Source organism: Cyclospora cayetanensis, unplaced genomic scaffold (genome assembly GCF_002999335.1).
Source record: "Cyclospora cayetanensis isolate NF1_C8 unplaced genomic scaffold, CcayRef3 CcayRef3_contig_100, whole genome shotgun sequence".
Lineage (NCBI taxonomy): Eukaryota > Apicomplexa > Conoidasida > Eucoccidiorida > Eimeriidae > Cyclospora > Cyclospora cayetanensis.
In genome coordinates this window covers 31,797-51,195 of record NW_020312038.1, presented here as the reverse complement: position 1 = coordinate 51,195, position 19,399 = coordinate 31,797, and the positions used below count along the sequence as shown (strand labels likewise).

The following is a 19,399-nucleotide window of genomic DNA, read 5'->3' as shown; positions in this document are numbered from 1 at the left end:
TTCCGATGTACTGCATTTTTCTCGCGCGGTGAGAAGCGACTTGAGTACCCCGTGTTTCCAACAACGCCGGCAGACGACACTGCTGCTAGCGGTTGCATCGCTGGTCAAGTTGTGCTGTGCTGTGCCCTCCTAGACAGGGCGTTGTGTTACGTTTGCGTCTGCAGTTTTCACCACTAGTCTCGGCCTCTTTGGGTTTGTATCACAAGGTTTTCTCCTTCTCCCGCCTTTTCTTGCCGAACTTCTCAGCGGCAACGAAGAGGGCACCTCTATCCGCAGTGTCGTCCGCTGGCTACCCAGCATCACCGCAGATCACTGCGCAGCAACGAAACAGCAGGGCACATGGTGGCTGGTATTTAAAAACAATTTATTTGACACATTTCGTCCCCTCATTTTCTGGCTTTGACGCAGCGCCTGTTCCTTAGGCTTTCGTAGCGGCTAAAGCAATCCGTTCCACTCCTTCCCGCGGCACTCAGCTTCTACACGAACTGCGCCGCGCGGCAGCAGCCACTATTTAGAGCTCCCCTTTGACTGTGGCCGTGGTGGGGGACGACTCCTTTGCTCTGCTGGCAGCAGTAGTGCTTTCATCCCCGTGAAGAGGAAGTCCTTTCGCTTGCGCGCTCGCTCACACCCACTCGACCTGGCCAAGGGACGGGATAAGATTTCGCCGCGCGTCCTTCTCGCGGCTTTCCTGCTTCTTTTTCAAGGCGCGAGAGGCTAGGGCAGCACTTCCTGTAATTTGTCGAGAGTGCTGCCTCGCAGCGAGGAAGCATTGCCTTGGTAGGGCGACAGGATCGCGACGCTTGATTGAAAGCTAGCAGATGAAACAGCACAGCCCTCAATGGGTAAAAGAGGGGCCCCTATCGGGGCTTCCATCTGCTTCTCCTTCTGTACTGCCTCCCCCTTCGTGGGAGGAGGGGGAGACCGCTCCTCCTCTGCCGCTCCCCTCTGCGGATATCGGCGGCTGGTGTGGGATCGGAGGCATACCTCACAGGGCTGTGATTCCAGGCAATCTGCATGCGCTCATTCCCAGCAAGTTCAAATATAGGTTCCCCCGGGAGAGGATTCCCCGGCACCAGAGCTACGAGGTCCTTGCAGTAGAAGACAATCCGAACGCGCCGCCCTTGGCCCCCCTCCCCCCGAAGAAGCCGCACAAGAAGAAGTCGATATTTGGCATCGCCAAGCGTGTGCAGCAGCGGAGACTCGAGACGCAGCAAGCAAGCGATAGCATCATGGGGGCAAGTCGAGACTATTCGAAACTTGAGACTTGGGGAGCCAGGGGCTGGGTAAAGGACTTCAACTGTTTCCTCTGCACAAGCACAGACTATGTCAGCGAAGAGCAGACGCAGCTGGAAGTCGAAAATGCACAGCTGGACGAGGCGCTAGCAGAATACCAAGAAACAACGAGGGCTCAGGCACTGCAGCTGACGGAAGCGAAGAAGGAATTCGAGCAGAGACTCTTATCCAATCAGAGAGAACGCGAAGAAGCTGCTAGGGATATCGTGGCCGTAAAAGACGCCTTGCAACGCATCCAAGAGGAGCGCGATCATTTGATGGAGCAGCAGAAAGAGTCAGATTCACGGCAATGCCATGAACAGTTTTAAAGCTGAAGGCGGCTCCTAGCGTGTCTTTATAATAGCTCGCGTTTCTCTCTCTCTCTTTGTCTCTCTTTGTCTCTTTCTCTTTGTCTCTCTTTGTCTCTTTCTCTCTCTTTGTCTCTCTTTGTCTCTTTCTCTCTCTCTCTCTCTGGCCCCCTTGTTTCGTACTTTTGCAGCTGCTCTATGGGCATTCCTGGCGCTATAGCTATGTGGAAGCAGCTTCCTAGGATCCTTTTTTGTGTCTATGGGGAATGGGAATCTGGGCGTGCTAATGCTGCTGCTGCTCCTCCACTCGTCGCTTCTCTGGGGGTCGAATTACAGGAGCGAGTAGACGGTATAGCCAGCCCGTCAAAAGCAGCAAGCAAGCCTCCTTCTGAAAGAGAGCAGACTGTCGCAGCTTTGTGCCTTACTGGCCTCCTTGTGCTGGGAACAGCGTGTTCTTTGGGGAGGAGGAGCGAAGGCGAAGAAAGAGAGAGAGCTGGAGCTAGCACTAAGGCCCTTATTCATTCTGTGTTCTTCCAGAAAAGCACAAAACGCGTGTGAACTTTGGCGTCTGTTTTCCTCCTTTGTGGTTTCCGACTTAGGGCTGACAGGTCCCTTGCCCTCATACGCGAGCGTATAGGCGCTGGAATGAACACCCTCTTCCAGTCTCAGGTGGCTAAAGAATTACCTTATTAAAATTCTGCTGCTGCCGTTCTGTACGGAACAGCGATGTCAGAGGCATCTATAGGAGCAGTCCAGTTATGGCCTTCTCGGATGAATGTGGGGTGGTTCTGGATGGGGTGGGGGCTCAGAGTGCTTGGCATGTGTGTGCTTCGGCTGCAAGGCGTATACATATGTATATATGTCATACTCGTAGTGCCTTGTTGTCTCTTCAGACAGAGTACAACGAAGAGCTGATTGAAAAAATGCGGACCTTTTGTTTGGGAGTTACAGAAATAATTAATAAGGCGCTACCTGCCGGTAAGGTTTCCTGGATATCTGTTCGTACGTCCTTACAGATTGCCATTTTTCCACTCGGATCTCGTTGCCTCTGTCTCTCTCTCTCTTTTATGTCTCTCTATTACAACAGGTCTAGGGTCTCATACCTGGATATATATATATATGTATATTTATATATGTGTAGATGTGGCACTTTCTTCTTTTCTCTCTAGAGGCTCTGTGCGCCTTCTGACTGGTTGCTTTGTGCTATGAGGAACAAGCGCAGCCGATGCCTCCTAGTATGCATCGCAAAAAGCGTGTTTCCTGCATGTTGGATGTGATGCCGAGTTTGCTTCCGCCTGTCTGCGGATGCCCGTGGAAAATGTGTGTGTGTGTGCTGACACACCCACACCCACCCACTCTGTCTCCCTCTCTCTCTCACAGAGCGCACAAGTCGGTAGGTGCAGCATACCGATCGATTGTCGCCGCAGTTCTCGACAAGGACGCGAGGCTTTTGCTCGGTTTGCGTGTGTCTTTTCCGTGGGAGTTGCTGCAGATCGGATTCCTGCGAAGTCGTCTCTTCCCCCACTCCGCGCGACGCGCTCTCCTAGCCCTGTGGTGGCTCCTCCCAAAGAGACAAAAAAGGCGCCTGCGCAAAAGCCGAAGAAGGAAAAGAAGGTAAAAAAAGGAAAGAAGAAGGCAAAGGTTCCCAAGAAGAAAGCAAAGAAAACGCAGAAAGGCACCAAAAAAGCAAAGCGGCCGAAGAAGGTAACCAAGCAAGCGAAGCCGAGTAGTCCCAGCGACAAGACCCCGACTCCTATTGCAGCACCACAGAGCCCTCTTGATTTCAAGTTTAGTGGCTTAGGGGGTCGTTCTCCCTTGCTACCGTTTGCGTTTCCACTGGACTCGTCAGGCCGTGAAAAAATGAGAGCAGATGCTCTATCGAGTCTCCGATTTGTCCTCTACCCCGGAGCGTTTTCGGAGCTGAGAGCCCCCCAACCTGCGGACGAAGCGCGCATCCTTTTGGAGCGAAGGCTCGCTGCTCTAACGGAAGCCGCACGCCAAACACTGGAGCCAGAAGAATGCCTGGAGGCGAGAACCAAGGAGGAAGAAAGGCCCCCAGAGGCAGGAAGCGAAGCGCAGAGTAGTCGGCGTGCCAGTAGAGAGAAGACTCCGATAATAACAACACCTCCAACCCCCTCCGTACAGCCTCCCCCCATCCTCCCCACACCTCAGGAGATGAGGCTGCGCACGGAGGGGGTCCCCTCGCCGAGTCTTTCTCCCAGGGGTTTCCCCCGTCAGAGCCTCTCTCCAACCCCTGAAAGGGGCTTGTCAGGAAAGGCTGCTGTCTCGCCTCCTGCGGCGAAAACGCCGTCCGCGCCTCTGTCTGCCAGAGCGCAGGTTCTACTGCAGACAGGTGACAGCAGCAGTCCGACTGCGCAGCAGATTCCACAGCCGCCGAAAGAACCAGCAGCACCACTCCCAGCTCGTGAAGGAGGTGAGGGACGCTTGAGCAGCCGCAGCGGTATTCTGCCCACGTCGACAGAAGAGGCCTCTGGGCAAGTCGAGCGCGCCAAGGGCGCCGCGGAAGAAGAAGCTGCTGAAGCATTCGAAAGCATACGCAAGAACTCTCTGGGGCGTTTGTGGTCTCTGCGGTTCCCCCCGCAACTTCCTCCTGGCCTTGTCAGCAAGTTGACGCTCATCAACACACCTGCGCGAGCAAAGACGCTCCCGATTTCATTCTCCCATCAAGCCTCTTCTAAACCCGCCAACGAACGGGCACTCTGAGAAGGGAGCCTTGGCCACGGCCTCTGCAATAGAGCCTCCTCTCCCACGAGAGCTGACGAGAAAAGATTCTTCCTTTCTGCTTCTTCCGAGGCATCCTCCTGCTTGCTTCATTGAGACAAACAAACCCTCCTTCCGGCTGGCAATTCGGATTCTCCGACTCCCCAGCTCTGCCTCTTTCCAAAGTCTTACGAGCTTCATTCCGTGGCTTGGCTTGCCAGTGGGGCAACCCTTTTCCCCGCGTCTTGGGCGAAACTTGACTGTCGTCCACTGCTGCTCAAGGAGGAAGCTTGTTTTGTTACGAGTCCTTAAACAGCCCCTTCCCTCGTCGTTATTCTGTGTTTGCTCTTCCGCTCACCTTTGGTAAGGCTCTCTGCTGGCCCTATTTTGCATTCGCTACTCCTTTTATTTAAAACGGCGCAAAACGTTTCTCACGCTTCGCCTGCCTCTCTCCCAACTCCCGAAGCGGGAATGTATCTCGCCCTGGTATGGGCCCTTTTTGCGAGCTCAGCAGTCCTTGCAGCCACCTCCAGACTGCTGATCTGTCCTGTTTGTGGTGCCCACGGAAGCAGTCCTTTGAGGAAGGCCCATATAGGGGCTTTTTCCTGCCTGAACAAGGCGAGAATACTGCTTTTTCGCGTATGGAGGCGAGACAGCGAACCCGTAGAGAAAGGCGCTGGAGTGGTAGTGATCGCCAGCCAAATGAAGCTCTCAGGACTCGTGCAAAAAAATAGCTAGCCGTTACGCAAAAAGGCTTCTTAGAGCCAGCCGTCTAGGATCCACTTGAACCCACACGAAATATAAGCCTCTCTGCTAGCATATACAGGTAGAGCACATACATGCTTGCACCAGGGGTGGCTTTTGGAAGGGCCCTGAACGCATTCGCATGATGTGTAGCTACGTTTAGGCGCTTTATACAGCCTTTTTAGTTTTTCCCAGGAACTAAGTGGGATTCGCTCTTGTTGGCCTGGGTGGGCACTGCGTATATATATGTTAGTCGTTGCAGCATAGCTTTAGCTCAATGCGGTGCAAATCAAAGTTGTTCAAGTGTGTGAGCTGGTTGCCCTGTGCAGCGAGCTCTGCTTGCTCCTGGTGCTTAGAACGTCCAGCAACGGGTACCCTAGCTGTAGGCTTCCACATAAAAATTTCCGTGAGGCGACGCTGAGAGTTCTGCAGACTCGAAACAAACGTAGTAAAAAGTCGTTATGCGTTCTTCTAACAGACTTCAGAATCTGCCGGCGATTCCCAGATTTTCGATAGCAAGAGACAACGAGGGTGCCGGTAGCTGCATCCCCTGCTCACTTCGAGCATTTTTGACAGCTAGCTGCACATGGCAGCTACCGCATGCCCACACAACACTGGGTCTTATTGCATCGAGGGGCTGAATTCTGCACTGAGTGAGATCCATGAAAAGCCAATCCCTTCCTTCTACTCGTATTGACTGTTGGTCTAATATGCAGCCAGCATACTAAAGGTGCCAAATTGTTAATTAGCGCGGTACACGAAGCTGCCCTTCAGCCTGTTTGTGAGGACCGTGGGAGGTGTGAGGAGGATACGGAAAGGGAGACGAGCGCTCTATTGGTCGAAAGACACTTGCACGCTGCTCATTCTTTTTTTATTGATTTATGGGGCAGACGTGTCGTCCTATGGAAATCCTGGGTGAAGCGTTACACACCCCGTCAAACAGCATTGCATGCGAGTGTAACAGGCAGGAGAAAATTGTGGAGGGCGATACCAGCAGGCTTTACGCCGAGGCGCTTTCTTGTGCGCCGGTATCTTTTACGACTCCAAAACTCCAAAGCTCTGCGAGGCCTCCAAAAAGCCCTGTAACATGCTACCCCCGCTGTTTGCACGCCTCTTGAAGCCACCCACCAGACTTTCCGAGACTAGCCCGTGGTCAAGCAGCGCGTCAGGAACCTCGCCAACTGCCGCTCGACTCGGCTCTTTTTCCTGTCTCCCGGAAAGCTTGACAAACAGGTTCTCCTGAGGACTGTAGACGGGTAGGGGGGCGCGTGGGGTGTGTGGGAGTGCCGGCTTTGGAGGGAACAGACAGCGCGCGGGTAAGTGCCAGAGCAAGGCAAGGTACTCCGTGTAAACGGGACTGGGGAAGGGAATCGATTTTTAAGAACCTCTATGTGTTTTGTGCGCACAATATCAACTAAGACATAGGGTTTGTGTTTTAGCAGAGTTTCTGGACCGCTAAGGCCATGTACATGCAGCCAACCCCCTGGGGCCCCTCGGACGACTCAGGCCGCTCTTCGATGTAGTACAGGATTTCCATGATATCGCGCTTGGAGGCGCTCTCTGCATCCTTTTCTCATTTATTCGCTTTGTGGATGTCTTCGAAGGTGTGCAGAACAGGCATAGGGCCTCTACGCATGAACAACTGAGGGGCCTCCTCTAGCGGCGGGCACTCTTCCCTTGAAAGAGCGCGGCAGCAGCTCCTACCCCGGAAGAAAGCGACGTCTACGGCCCCTTAGAAGCTGAAGCCTCCCTTCCCACTGAGTTTAGAGCTCCATATATGCGCAGCCTCCCCCAGTCTCTGCTCGTTCCCTCAGCCAGCAAGCATCTAGGGGGTGTGAGGTCGGCCAGCCCAACCGCAGTTCGCAAGTCTTGACACCAGATGGTCGACACCCAGCCGACGCCACCCCAGGGGGCCCCCCCGGAAGGGGCCCCCGCAGCGCCTCCCCATGAGGCGCCCCCCCCGGGATTTCCCCCGGAGGCTTCCGCAGCTGCAGGAGCTGCAAGCCTTGCAGCACACCCCTCACCTTCCGAGAATTCAGTCCTCGGGAGGTTTGGAAGCGCCGCTCCACAGGCTCCCTCCGTCGCCAATCCGCAAGCGAAGCAGGGCCCTGCAACACTGCAGTCCAATCCGCAGTTCTTCGTCGATCAAAAGAGGGTCAGGAATAGCGGGAGGCTGTGGCAGCTCCACTCTGCGTCTCGGCGCTTCTCCGAATACTCTAAATGTGCCCCTCTCTGCAGGGCACATTCAGATTCCATGCATGCGGCCTTTTGAAGAACCCGACGGCAGCTCCTTCGGCGTGCAAGCGTCGTTGCTGCAGCGCTTCGTTTTTTTCCCCTCTCTCTCTTTCTCCCTCTTCCTGGGCGTGCAATGACATAAACGCTCTGTATCTATGCCCTTTGGGGGTGCGCAGACGCCATGCATCATTCTACCGCTTCAGTGCGCTTCTTCCTTTTCGTGTCTGTCAGTGCTGCCTTTCGAGGCTTCGAGTTGTGTCTTTCCACGCCACATCATAGCCTTTGCCGTGGGGGGACTGCCTTGCATGCATGGCGTGTTGCACGCCTGCTCGTGGCAAAGGCCATGATCTGCGTTTCTTGCTTCCTGCTTGCACTTCGTGCCTGGGAGGCATTTTTTTTGCACAGAAGGGAAACTTGAACGACTGGCGATGGCGATGTCTCATGCTCGGCTGCAATACGCACTGCGTGGTGCTGTGTGTGTGCGAAAAGGGGGAGCTTCACGAGCTGAGACTTCTGCTTCGGCAGCTGCCGATGGAAAAAGATTTGAATCGGCAGCGCGAGGTTGTCAAGCGGGTCATTGCGTACATGACGGTGGGTATGGATGTTTCTCGACTCTTTTCGGAGATGATCATGCTTTCCTCTACGCCAGACACGCTTTTGAAGAAGATGATTTACTTGTACCTCACGAATTACGCTGGTAAGGCGCACGGAGGGAAGAGGCAAACGGAGGGGTTCAAAATTTGTTGGGCGACGTGAGTCCGTGAAGAGCTGGACGGCGTGGAGTTTTGTGCATGTGTCTATGCGTCTATGTATGTGTGTATGTGTGTGTATGTATTTGTGTCTGTGTGTGTCTGTATGTGTATGTGTCTATGCGTCTATGTATGTGTGTATGTGCGTGTGTATGTGTATGTATGCCTCTGTGTGTCTATTTGTGTTTGTGTATGTGTCTGTGTATGTGTCTGTGTGTATGTCTCTGCGTGTGTCTATGTATCTATGTGTGTCTATGTGTCTGTGTCTGTATGTCTCTGTGTGTGTGTCTGTGTTTGTATGTGTTTGTGTATGTCTCTGCGTGTGTCTATGTGTCTATGTGTGTCTATGTGTCTGTGTCTGTATGTCTCTGTGTGTGTGTGTCTGTGTTTGTATGTGTTTGTTCGAATTTGGCGTCTTTACGCGTATGGCGGGGAGTGCTGGTTTGCGCTGTCTCAGACACCAATCCTTCTCTCTCTATATTGGCAGTGAACGCCTTTCAGAAAGACTGCGGCGATGTCGATCCGCGGCTCAGAGGCCTCGCCATCCGAAGTCTCTGTTCTCTTAGGTCGGTTGTCTTGGAGCTTTTTTCGCTTTTGTAGGGGAAAGGAGGGGGAAGAAAGGGAGGAAGGGAGAGAGAGAGGCAGGCATTATTTTCACCTTCAGCAGCGCGTGTTAGACGCCTCTTGACTGCCCTCTGTTTGTGCTGCTTCCTTCTCTCGGCCTTGCCATGGCGTGTGGGGATTTCGATGTGTGGGGAGGTTGGCGTGTGCAGAATTCGACGTGGGGGGATCTTGATATGTGGGGAATTCGATGTATATGGATTTCGATGCATGCGGATTTCGATGCATGCGGATTTCGATGTATCCTGATTTCGATGCATGCGGATTTTGAGGTGGGGGATTTCGACTGCAGTTTGCATCGGCTGCTGCAGGGTTCCAGAGATGATTGAATATATCGAGCCGGCGCTGCAGCGAGGCCTCTCAGATCCTCACCCCTACGTGCGTCGCGTCTGCGTCATGGGTTTAGTGAAGCTGTGGCGGCTGTTAGGTTCGAAGAAGGAAGAAGAAGAAGGCGTCGGAGAAGAGACGTCTTTGTATTCGCACAGCGGCATTGCAGCGGCGCTTCACAAGGCTCTCTACGACACCGATCCGCAGGTATGCGCGAAAGGGCGTATGATGCTCCAGTCAGACAGCTGCAGAGGCAGAGGAGGTCTTGCGAATATGCAAAGTGCTCTTGGCAGGCCTGGTGGCAATGCCTCTTGCGAAGAAAGCCATGCCTGTGAAGCTTCTGGCTTTATGCAGGTTGCTGTAAATGCAATCCACGCACTGAACGAAGTCAATGCCGAAAAGGGAGGTGTCCTTGTCACGAAGGAATTGATCACCAGCCTTCTTAACAGGTCCTATAAATATACACATACAAATACACACACATAGACATAGAGAGACACACATAGACATAGACACACATAGACATAGAGAGACACACATAGACATAGACACACATAGACATAGAGAGATACACATAGACATAGACACACATAGACATAGAGAGACACACACAGACATAGACACACATAGACATAGAGAGACACACATAGACATAGACACACATAGACATGGAGAGACACACACACACATAGACATACATAGACATAGAGAGACACACACAGACATAGACACACATAGACATAGAAAGACACACATAGACATAGAGAGACACACATAGACATAGACACACATAGACATAGACACACATAGACATAGATACACATAGACATAGACACACATAGGCACACCCTGCACCCTTTAGAGCGTATTGAGTCGTTAAGCTGCAGGATTTACTCAATGCGTTAGCGTATTAGGCTCTGGCTAGCTGCCCGCGCGAGCGCCCGCAGAGGTAGCTGTTGGTGTGTGTGTTGAGGACTGGCGACTGCGGCTACTGCCAACTTTCTGATTTCTCTTTTTCTGCAGGCTGAAGGAGTTCAGCGAATGGGGGCAGTGTGCCGTCCTCAATCTGTTGGTTTCCTACGAGACGGAAAGCGAAGAAGAGACGTATGATATTCTGAACATTCTCGACGATCGGCTCAAGAGTTCTTCTGCGGCCGTTGTGCTGGTCAGTAGGGTGGCAATGATTGGCTGGCGCCAGCTAGCCACAGCCAGCTAGCCGCACATCATGTAGCTAAGCACGCAGACTCCTGGCAGCACTCCGGGATGCAGAGCTCACTGGAGAAAGCGTCTCTTGAAGGCTGGGTAGCTCAATGGGGAGGGGTGAAGGCAGGAGGCAAAGGCGAGGCTGCAGCGCGGCCTTTCGCTGGCTAGCCAGTTGGCTAGCCCACTGGCTCAGTTGGCTCAAGGCATGAAAGCAGCACCGTGTATTGCGCAAAGAGACTACACTTCGTGTGTCGGTGTCGAGGTGGTGTTTTTCAGTCTCAGGATGCATTTGTGGATACTTGCTTCCCTGTTCTTAGGGCTGCACGCGCGGCTTCTTGTGCTTGGCGAGAGGCAGCGTCACACTTCTTCGCCAAGCTCTGAGCCGCTTGGCACCGCCTCTGCTGACTCTCGTCTCAACGAGCTGCGCAGAGCTGTCGTATACCGTTCTCCAGCACATCCTTCTCCTCCTAGAAACACGTAAGCAGCCTTGTGAACTTGCTGAGAGGGAGCATGCGGATCCTCGTGTGTCGAGACCTGGCTGCCACTGAGTCTGCCACGGCGCTTGGAGGAAAAGTTTTTTTTCTCTCTCTTTCTCTCTCTCTCTCTCTTCAACACACAGCGTGTGTGTGTGTGGACGACTTGGAGCTCTCGAGGGGGTGTTTTTTGTTGCGACATGCAGTTGGAGAGGCAGGCTTCACGCAGGTGTTGGAGGGAGAGTATCAACAGTTTTTTCATCGTTATAGCGACCCTTCCTACGTCAAGAGCGTCAAGCTGGAAATTCTGACTGCAATTACCACAGAAGTACTGAGGAGGCCGTAGAGACACCGAAGCGGCGTAGAAAGCACTCTGCAACACCCACGCTAGTTCGGAAAAAAAACCTTCCCCCCTTCCCTCCCCCCGCTGAAATCAATCACCTAGCAAATGCCTTGTCCTCTGGGAACTACCTGAACTCCCTTTTCCTTCCCCAAACTGCCCCTGCCCCCCCTCCTTCAAACTCCCCCCTCCTTCCTCAAACTCCCCTTCCTCCTTCAAACTCCCCCCTCCTTCCCCAAACTTCCCTCCCTCCTTCAAACTCCCCCAGTAGAGCATAGGACGATGCCGTGCACCCCACCAGGGAGACCTTGCAGGTGCACAAGATCGCGATTTAGGGAGCTCTGATGAGCGTTTTCTAGCTGCCGCCGATCTGTGTACATGTGTGGATGGATGGTTCTGCTGCAGAGCAACGTGACGCAGGTTCTGCAAGAGCTGAAAGAGTCTGTCTCTGATGCCGACGTCTCTGTAGGCCGGCAAATTATGAATTCCATGGGACGAATAGCGCTGCAAGTCCCTTCCAGCGTTGATGAAGTGGTGGATTTGGTGAGCTGGAAGCCGATGCATGTTCGCCTGCGCATATGCGCACATGCATGTCGAGGGTGGGCGCGACAGAGGGCACTGGATTCGAGGCGATCGCTTGCAGGCAGCAGCTAGGGATGCAGTTCGAGAAGCGTTCTTTCATCCGACGGTGCAGACAAGGGCCTCTGTTGCTGACGTGTGCAGCCTGAGCGGCTGTCGCGATGCCGTTCTCCTTTTAGCTGCAACTGTTTTGTGCATCGATTCGTTGTGAAGAGGCTTCGACGTGTTGGCTCTGACTTCAGGCGCTTTCGCTGCTCGAACACGACGTCCAGTTCATCATTTGCGCTGCGTTCGCGGTCTTTCGAGATATTCTGAGGAAACACCGGCAGGTAGGGGCCCAATGGGGAAAGAGCAAAAGCGTCTGCAAAGAAGCGACTTCACTGATAAAGGAGGGGCTGATGCGTCTGCCTTCCCAGCCGGCGCGGTGTCTCCCCCAAGGGGACTGCCAGCGAGAGGCGTTGCATTTCATTTAAGAAAATTCGAGCTGCACACCCCTCAGAACACAGTGGCTGTGTGTTCCTAAAGGCCTCGATCCGTGAGCGGCGTTTTGTGCTTCAGGTGATCGACAAAGTCGCTCCCGCAGTGGAACGCTTCGGGCTGAAAGTCTCGGGTGCAGATCTCGCCTCCGTCCTTTGGATTATTGGTGCGGCTTTTTGGCGCTTCGCAGAGGCTGCAAACCTGTGTGTTCGTATGAGTGTATGTGTGGGCTGTGTGTGTTTGCGTGGGTAGAAGTGTGTATTTGTGTGTATGTGTGGGTGTCTGTCATCGCAATCACTTCTTAGGCGAGTTTGGGGCGTCCATTCCCCAAGCGCCATACATTTTGGAGACAGTCGTCGAGCGATTTGTGGAGGAAGAACCCGCAGTCCAGTACGTCTGGAGTAGAGTGTTGTTCCGCTTCGCTGGCTCTCCAGCTAGCTGGCTAGGCAGGTTGGCGCAGCAGCAGCGGCAGCGGCACAGGCATGGGGAGGCCATGCGAAGGACTGCTGAGAAGCAGCAGCTTAGTGAAAGGGCGTGCAGCAGCCGAAGGCCGCTATTCGGATACATCGCTTGTGTCATGGGAGCTTTTCAGGCTGGAGCTCTTGACAGCGGCGACAAAACTGTTTTTCGTGCGTCCGGGTGAAGTGCAACCCTTCTTTGGGTCGCTTTTGAAGCAGGTGGGGTATTCAAAGAGGGTATCTATGCGTTTGTCTGCGCTTTAGACCACCCTCCCTAAGCTCCTGAAGCGCGTCTCCGTTGCTGGGGCCTAAGCGAGCATCAAAAGACACGCAGTCTTGTAGCTGGAGCTGTTGCGGTTGCCGCGCTGGCTACTTCCTCAGTGGCGTGCACTGAGGTGTGCGACTGGCCAGTCAATATGAACGCATATATATACATATATATACATATATATTCACAAATGTGGGCATATGTATTATATATATATGTATGTTCATAAATATTCGTATGCAGATCTAAATATTTCCTTGCGCAAGTCGTCGTGCAGCTGGCTTCCCCGCAGTTGCGCGTCTTCTTCTTGCTGCAGGGCCTTGGGGAGCACTGCAATTTCGACGTTCGAGATCGCACACTCTTCATCTACAGACTGATTCGAGCAGATATCGACGTACATGCGCTGCAGCCGTTTTGCCTCTTGCATTGACTGCCACTCTGATCGGAGGCTCCTGCTGATCGCGGGGAGGTCGACGGCGTTCTTCAAACCGTCGGCAATGCCAAATTCGAGTTCAAAGTGTGTGTGGGCGCGCGCAGTCGGCGAAGACCGTATTCTTAACGCCACTGCCCCCCATCGACGTCGTTAAGGTACATTCTTTTTGCTGCCTCTAGGGCTTGGCCATACGGCTGCTAGTAGGAAGGCAGCTGTTTGCCTTAGTGTAGTGCATCCTAAGGCATTGCTGCTGTCGTGCTATTTGTCTTGCTCTCTCTCTATCTCTCGCTCTCCGTGTGTCTCTAGCTGCTCCTCCTTCTACACATTTGAGTCACAAGTTGTGAATACCCAAAAGTATACACATCTCCCTCTCTCTCTCTACGTCTCTTTTCCCGCGTAGGGCCTTCCACATGCACACACATATGCATGCGTGTAGACATACGTGCATATACATATATACACATATATACACACATATATATATACATATATATATATACATACATATATACATATATATATGCATATACACTGTACATGTATATGTGGAAGTGTATATATACTGTTTGCACTGGCAGGTCTGTTGGCTCAGTGGTCTTGAGCGAGTGCATGCAAACTGTTTATCGAGAGCCCGCGCTAAGTTCTTTTGGTGGCCTCGCCTCGAGTAGTCATTCGCATGCCTATGCACATGCATAGATGGTAGTTGATTTGCAGGTGGTGTAGATGTGTTTGCGGCTGCCGCGAATGCGTCTGGTTGCACCCTACGTACTGCTGAACCGAAGGCGCAGAGGGAAGGGGGGCTGGCGGCCCCTTTTATGTGTCGATGTTTTGCCGGATTTCGCTGTTTGCGATTCGGGGGTCTGTGTTTCGTCTCTGTGTGTGGCTTCTGCTTCGCGTGCGGTGGTGCTGTGTGTGTGTCTGCGTGTGTCTTGATTCTGATGATAAAGCGTGGTCTGAGGGGTGCGATTTCTCGTAGACGACGGCGGCAGCGGAGGTCTCTGCTGCCTTACTCGCGGAGCTGAACACGCTCGCCGTTGTTTACCGGCAGCCTAGCAGCGCCTTCCTAAGGACGGATCCCGTCATACCTTTCTGTGGACACCCCGTGAGGCTGCCGCAGCCTACGCCCCTCACGTCTACGGCACAGAGTCTCCTGACTCCCCATCCCCCCTTCTCGTCTGAGGCTGCCGGCAGCCTGCTGGATGCAGCAGCTCTGGCAGAAAAGCAAGCGCTAACGGAGGCTGCAGACAGCGGCAAGGCGCTCTCACCCGAAGGTGCACTCAAACTCCGTGAAGCTGGGGGTACGGCAAGGGCTTAAGGGCTGTGGGGGTTTGTCTGCTGGCCTCCTCAGTTTAAGGCTTCTTGCAGCGCTCATTTCTCAGGAAGAAGCGTCTACGGTTGTGGTGTCGAGTGGCTGCAGCGGATCTTTTGGACTTCGCGTCTGTAAACGAGCCGCTCGTCAGGTGCGTCCGCTATCTTTCCCAGACTACCCCGAAATTCGAAGGAACCTGTGTGGGGTGTCTTTGTCGAGGGAGGGGAGGGAGGGAGGAAGTGGCAGCCAAGGAGCCACAAGGCGTCTGCTTTTTGCCTCCCGAGGTGGTCACTGTGGCTAGTCGAACGTCTCCAGAGAGTGCCAAGGCTGCCTTAGAGAACATGCCCCCAGTCAAACCTTCCGCCCTGCCCGTCTTAGGAAGGGGGCTTTTTGTCGCCGTGCCGAGGCTGCCTCCTGCTGGTTGATGGGGGTCTCTTGAGCGCTGCTGTCGGGTTATTTTTGCCGGGGATATGGGGGAACATTTTCCAGAACAAGGTGCAAGCAAGGGCAGCTGCATGTGCGCGACAGAAAAGTCGTTGCGTGTATCTTCATAGAGACTCCCCTCGTTCGTTTTTGGTTTTGTATGCGGGGGGGGGTCGTCGGGGGCAGGGAGGTTTCTTCTTCAGAGGAGGCTCCCTGCTATAAACAGTCGCCATGGGGTGCTACTGCGGATTCCGTTGCTTCTCGCTTTTCTCCCTGCCCTTCAGATTGCGGCCTGCCACCCCACTGAGCACCTCCGAGTTTCAGCAGATGTGGGAAGACGGGATGCCTGTGCAGCGAAGTGTACTTCTGGCTTCTGCATGGCTTCAGCAGCAGCAGCCAGGACCTGCGCCCATCGAAGCTGCCGCGGCGGAGGCAAATATCGCTACAATGGTAAGACGACAGCGGGGGACGGCCTGGGGTAGGACTGCTGTTGAGGCAGCGAGTGAGGTTGGACTTACCTGTTGCGGTTTTTTGCGGCTGTGCGTCGTCCTCGATGGTGCAGGCGAGTGGCATATTGGACGGGAACGTCCTCAAGATGTTCCTGTACGCCACGGATGAGTCAAGGTGCGTTTTCCACTACGCATTTTGTGTCTGAGGTTATTGGGGAGGGAAGGACGCTATGAAACTGGACTTAAGGAATTGCAAGAGAACTGGCTGTGGGGCGAGGGGTTCCGACGGTTAGGGGTGTGTGGGGGGGGGGTCCGGGGTAGTGTCAAGCAGGGGGTGCTGTTCGGCAGTCGTTCGGGTGTCATCCGATGCGTCTCTCCTGCATCGTCGGGCTGTCTGGGTGTGCAGCTTGACCTTCCTCTGCGAGTTGCTGCTGCTGCCTAGTCCTCCGACGCTGCAGCTCCAGGTCCGGACGGCGCCTCCCGCAGAGCCCTCCAAAGCAGAAAGCTTCATGGACCTGTTGGTGCAAACCCTTAGCAATAGCCGCGTCATCAAACGCTGAAATTCCCACCCGAAAGCAGAGAGTCTCTGCGAAGCGCACAACCTTAGGGGCTGCGGTTCGAGGGTCCTCACAGTGCCACAAAAGGGCGGGGGAATGCACATCTAAAGAAAGGCAGATGCAGTCCTCAGCCGTCCGTCCTGGGGAGCGCCAGACATGAGCTCCTACATACATGGGCGGGAAAGCCAGAGCGGCAGAGTTGGGAAGTGTGAAAACAGGCAAGCTGAGCTGCAAACTCGGGCGATTCGCGACAAAATCAGAGGGTGCCGGGTGACCACTTTCGCATGGTCTTTTATTGGGCCCGCCCAGGGGCACGGTCGATTAAGCAGCTTCCCCAAAGCGCGTTCGCTCTTTTAAAATGTAAAGAGAGCCATCGACACTGTTTTCGAAAAGGAGCGTCCTGCACAACGTTCCCGCCGGGCGCCTTTCTATGGTCAGGGGAAACGCCAAAACTCAATAAATCGTGAACCTTGCGGAGTCTTAAACGCGTTGGTCTGTGTTTCCGGGAACCTACTGCTACCTCCTATTCGCTTAGCCCTATTCTTTCTGGTCCTGTGCCGAACGGAACGAGTGCGCTAGATTTGGTCAGTTCCTAAGAGGTGCAGCAGGGGGAGGGCGATCAAGCAATATTCTCTCTGTTTCATGTGCGCCGGCGAATATTTCTTTCATATAGAAGGTGCGCTGGGGGGCGGGGGAGTAGCCGCAAAGGGCTCGCGCAGTGGCGCCTTTCAAGACACGCACAGAGCATGCTACTCGCAAGTTTAATTCATAAAAGTTACTTTTTTCTGGCTCGCAAGTAAGGTTTCGTCTGTTTTTTCTAGAGTCGGAGAGTGCACGATGAAGAATCATGACGTGCACTCCGCCCTCTCAAGGGCAGCAATGGATACTTTAGATTCTCTAGACCAGTGCCGCCCGCCGCCCCTTAGGGCCCCTCAGAGTCTCCTAGTCCTTCGAGTACTCAGGAAGGCAAGTGCTTTCTTCGCAACCAGCTTTGTAATCGAGTTTTCAGTGATAAAAGTACTAGCGTATAGGTGCTTCTTTGCGGTCCGAGGCGGTCATTGCCCAGCTGCGGGTGTACAGGCGGCGGCATCTTCGCACACTGCCCGTGTGGACAGGGGGCCAGCGGCTGTTGTGCAATCGCCACACCTCTGTGTTCTCTGTGCGCTTCCTTTCGAGAAGACTCAGCTTTCACATCGCTTCCTCCTTGTTTGTTGTGGAGTGACTGCTTCTGGCCCCCTGAATCCGCACATACGCAAGGCGCGTCATACTCTCGCGGGCACCACGCCTGCGCCGTCAGGCGGAGAGGGCGTGCGCTCTGACTCGCTCTTCGCGCCAATGGCGCCAGATCCCATCATTGCCCCATCCGTGCTTGCCAGCGACCTCTCGCGGCTGAAGGAAGAAGCACAGCGGATGCTTGGTGAAGGATGCGACTGGCTGCATCTGGATGTCATGGTGAGGAGCTGCACCGATTCGTCTTCTGCTGCGCGAAGATGTGCTTCCCACAGCCGTAGCTTATGACTGCCAGGAAGGCGCGTATGGAGGACGGGCGCGTTACGAAGCTGAGCAGCGCAAGGGGATCAAAAGTCTTTCCTCCACTGAGAGAGGTCTTTGTGCTGTGCTGCCTGCACCATTGTCACCCCCATGCGCACCGCAGCAGCATCTTATTTACTTCAAGTCTTTTTGTATTCACTGGTTTTCTGGGTGCGTCTGTGTGCAGGACGGGTGCGTCTTCACATGAAGTGTATACTGGAGGTGATAGTTGATGTGTGCGTGCACGTGCGGGGAATAGGGGCCGCCTCTCACAGCTTAGGCAGCGAAAGATGCGCTCTTGCTCTGCCACTGCGGAAAAGCGGTGCTAAAGAAGGCACCGCATGAGGACAGGAAGACCTCTGTAACGACTGAACATATATTTCCGTTTGTTTCCGCATGCGGGTATCTCTACTTTTCGCCCCTGGTGCGAGCAGTGGAGACAGGCGGCGTCCTTCCTGTTTTTGAATGCTGCCTCGCTTCGCGCCTCTCTCTCGAGTGTTTTATGTGCTTCTTTCAACCGGGGATGTCGGCTGCGCACAGGCACTTCGTCCCGAATATTTCTTTCGGCCCGCCCGTCGTGAAGTGCCTGCGTTCCAATCTGAATCCTTCTGTTTTTCTGGATGTGCATCTGATGGTCTCCGACCCGTACAAGTGGGTGACCCCCCTTGCGGAAGCTGGCGCCTCCCAGCTGACTTTTCACTTTGAAGCCGTAGGAGAGTCTGTAGAGGAAGCAGTGCAGCTCAGCAAGGCCATTCGCGAGAAGGGGATGAAGGCAGGCTTGTCGATTAAGCCCAAAACTGAAGTTGAACGCGTCGAAAAAATTCTGCGCCTCGGAGCCGTAGACCTGCTTCTCATCATGACTGTTGAACCCGGCTTTGGCGGCCAAAAATTCATGAAAGACCAAATGCACAAAGTTGTCAGAGCAAGACAACTCTGCCCTACTCTCAACATTCAGGTACGCAGGCAGCTTTTAGACGGCGAAACGATCATGGTCGCCGGTTCCTGCGCCTCCGCCGCATACACCTCGCGTTGCCGCAGCGGGAGTGAAGCGCCGCTCTCGCTGCCTTCCTCTCGCCCCTCTCCGTGGTGGTGCGGCTCCAAAGGTGAGAAAAGTGCGCTGTACTGCGTCTTCTGCATCTGCTCCGCTTCAATCAGGTGGACGGAGGCCTCGACACAGAGACGGTGAAGGAAGCAGCGGCAAGCGGTGCGAACGTCATTGTTGCAGGTAATCAATGTACAGCCTAAGACGGACTCTTTTTGAACGCAACTTCTCCAACCCCGCGGTCTGCCCGGGGGGTGCCGGTGCGAGCTACATGGCTGACTAGGAGGGAACGGGAGGAAGGGGGGAGGGTGATTTTTTTCGCTCTGGTTTCTGCCGTCGCTCACCCCCGCACTGTGTCTGGGAAGCTCACGGTGCATTGCAGGCACCAGTCTCTACAAGGCAGACGCGCCTCGGACCCTGATGGAGCATATGCGAGAGGTGCGTTGCGAGGCGCGAGCGATTTTGCTGTTTCGCCGCCGCTCACCCCTTGCATGAATGCCGTCCTCTGGAGCCGGGGCCGGGGGTGCTTGTTGCTGGTCTGGCTACAAAAAAGAGGCTCCTCTTTCGGCTGCGCGAATTTGTCTCTGTTGCCTCCTTCAGGCGATCCGCTCGAGCCAACAGTCGCATGCACAAGGCTTCAAGTCGTAACGCACCAACATGAAGTTAGCGCGGGAGCCAACTGAGGCCTCTAATCTAGCGCCGCCTTCACACCGGCCTGGCGAAGCCCTCTACGTGGCTGCCACATCCTCACGCACTTTGCTAACTCCCACACGCAACCGACGGCCTGCTTCAACCTCACCCTGCGTAGTAGCTAGTGGATTTCGCCAGGGGGAGTGTACTGCCGCTTGGGCATCCGCAGGAGCCCTCCCTTTTAAACTTTC

General features: G+C 54.3%; 2 protein-coding genes across 2 annotated transcripts; both read left to right on the top strand.

The window, feature by feature from the left end:
• Positions 1-838: 838 nt before the first annotated feature.
• Positions 839-1,601, top strand: LOC34619371. The gene is made up of 2 exons (XM_026337832.1): positions 839-842; positions 1,006-1,601. The coding sequence occupies exons 1-2, from the start codon at positions 839-841 to the stop codon at positions 1,599-1,601; spliced, it is 600 nt and encodes a 199-aa protein (XP_026193617.1).
• A 5,323-nt stretch (positions 1,602-6,924) lies between these two features.
• LOC34623569 (AP-4 complex subunit beta-1) lies at positions 6,925-18,721 on the top strand. The gene is made up of 22 exons (XM_026337823.1): positions 6,925-7,200; positions 7,770-7,977; positions 8,487-8,595; positions 8,962-9,184; positions 9,332-9,426; positions 10,001-10,142; positions 10,498-10,657; positions 10,860-10,981; positions 11,399-11,458; positions 11,815-11,901; positions 12,131-12,215; positions 12,355-12,439; positions 12,642-12,726; positions 13,092-13,169; positions 13,313-13,363; positions 14,185-14,506; positions 14,710-14,884; positions 15,225-15,390; positions 15,503-15,570; positions 16,202-16,216; positions 18,017-18,467; positions 18,632-18,721. The coding sequence occupies exons 1-22, from the start codon at positions 6,925-6,927 to the stop codon at positions 18,719-18,721; spliced, it is 3,153 nt and encodes a 1,050-aa protein (XP_026193608.1).
• The last annotated feature ends 678 nt before the right edge of the window (positions 18,722-19,399 follow it).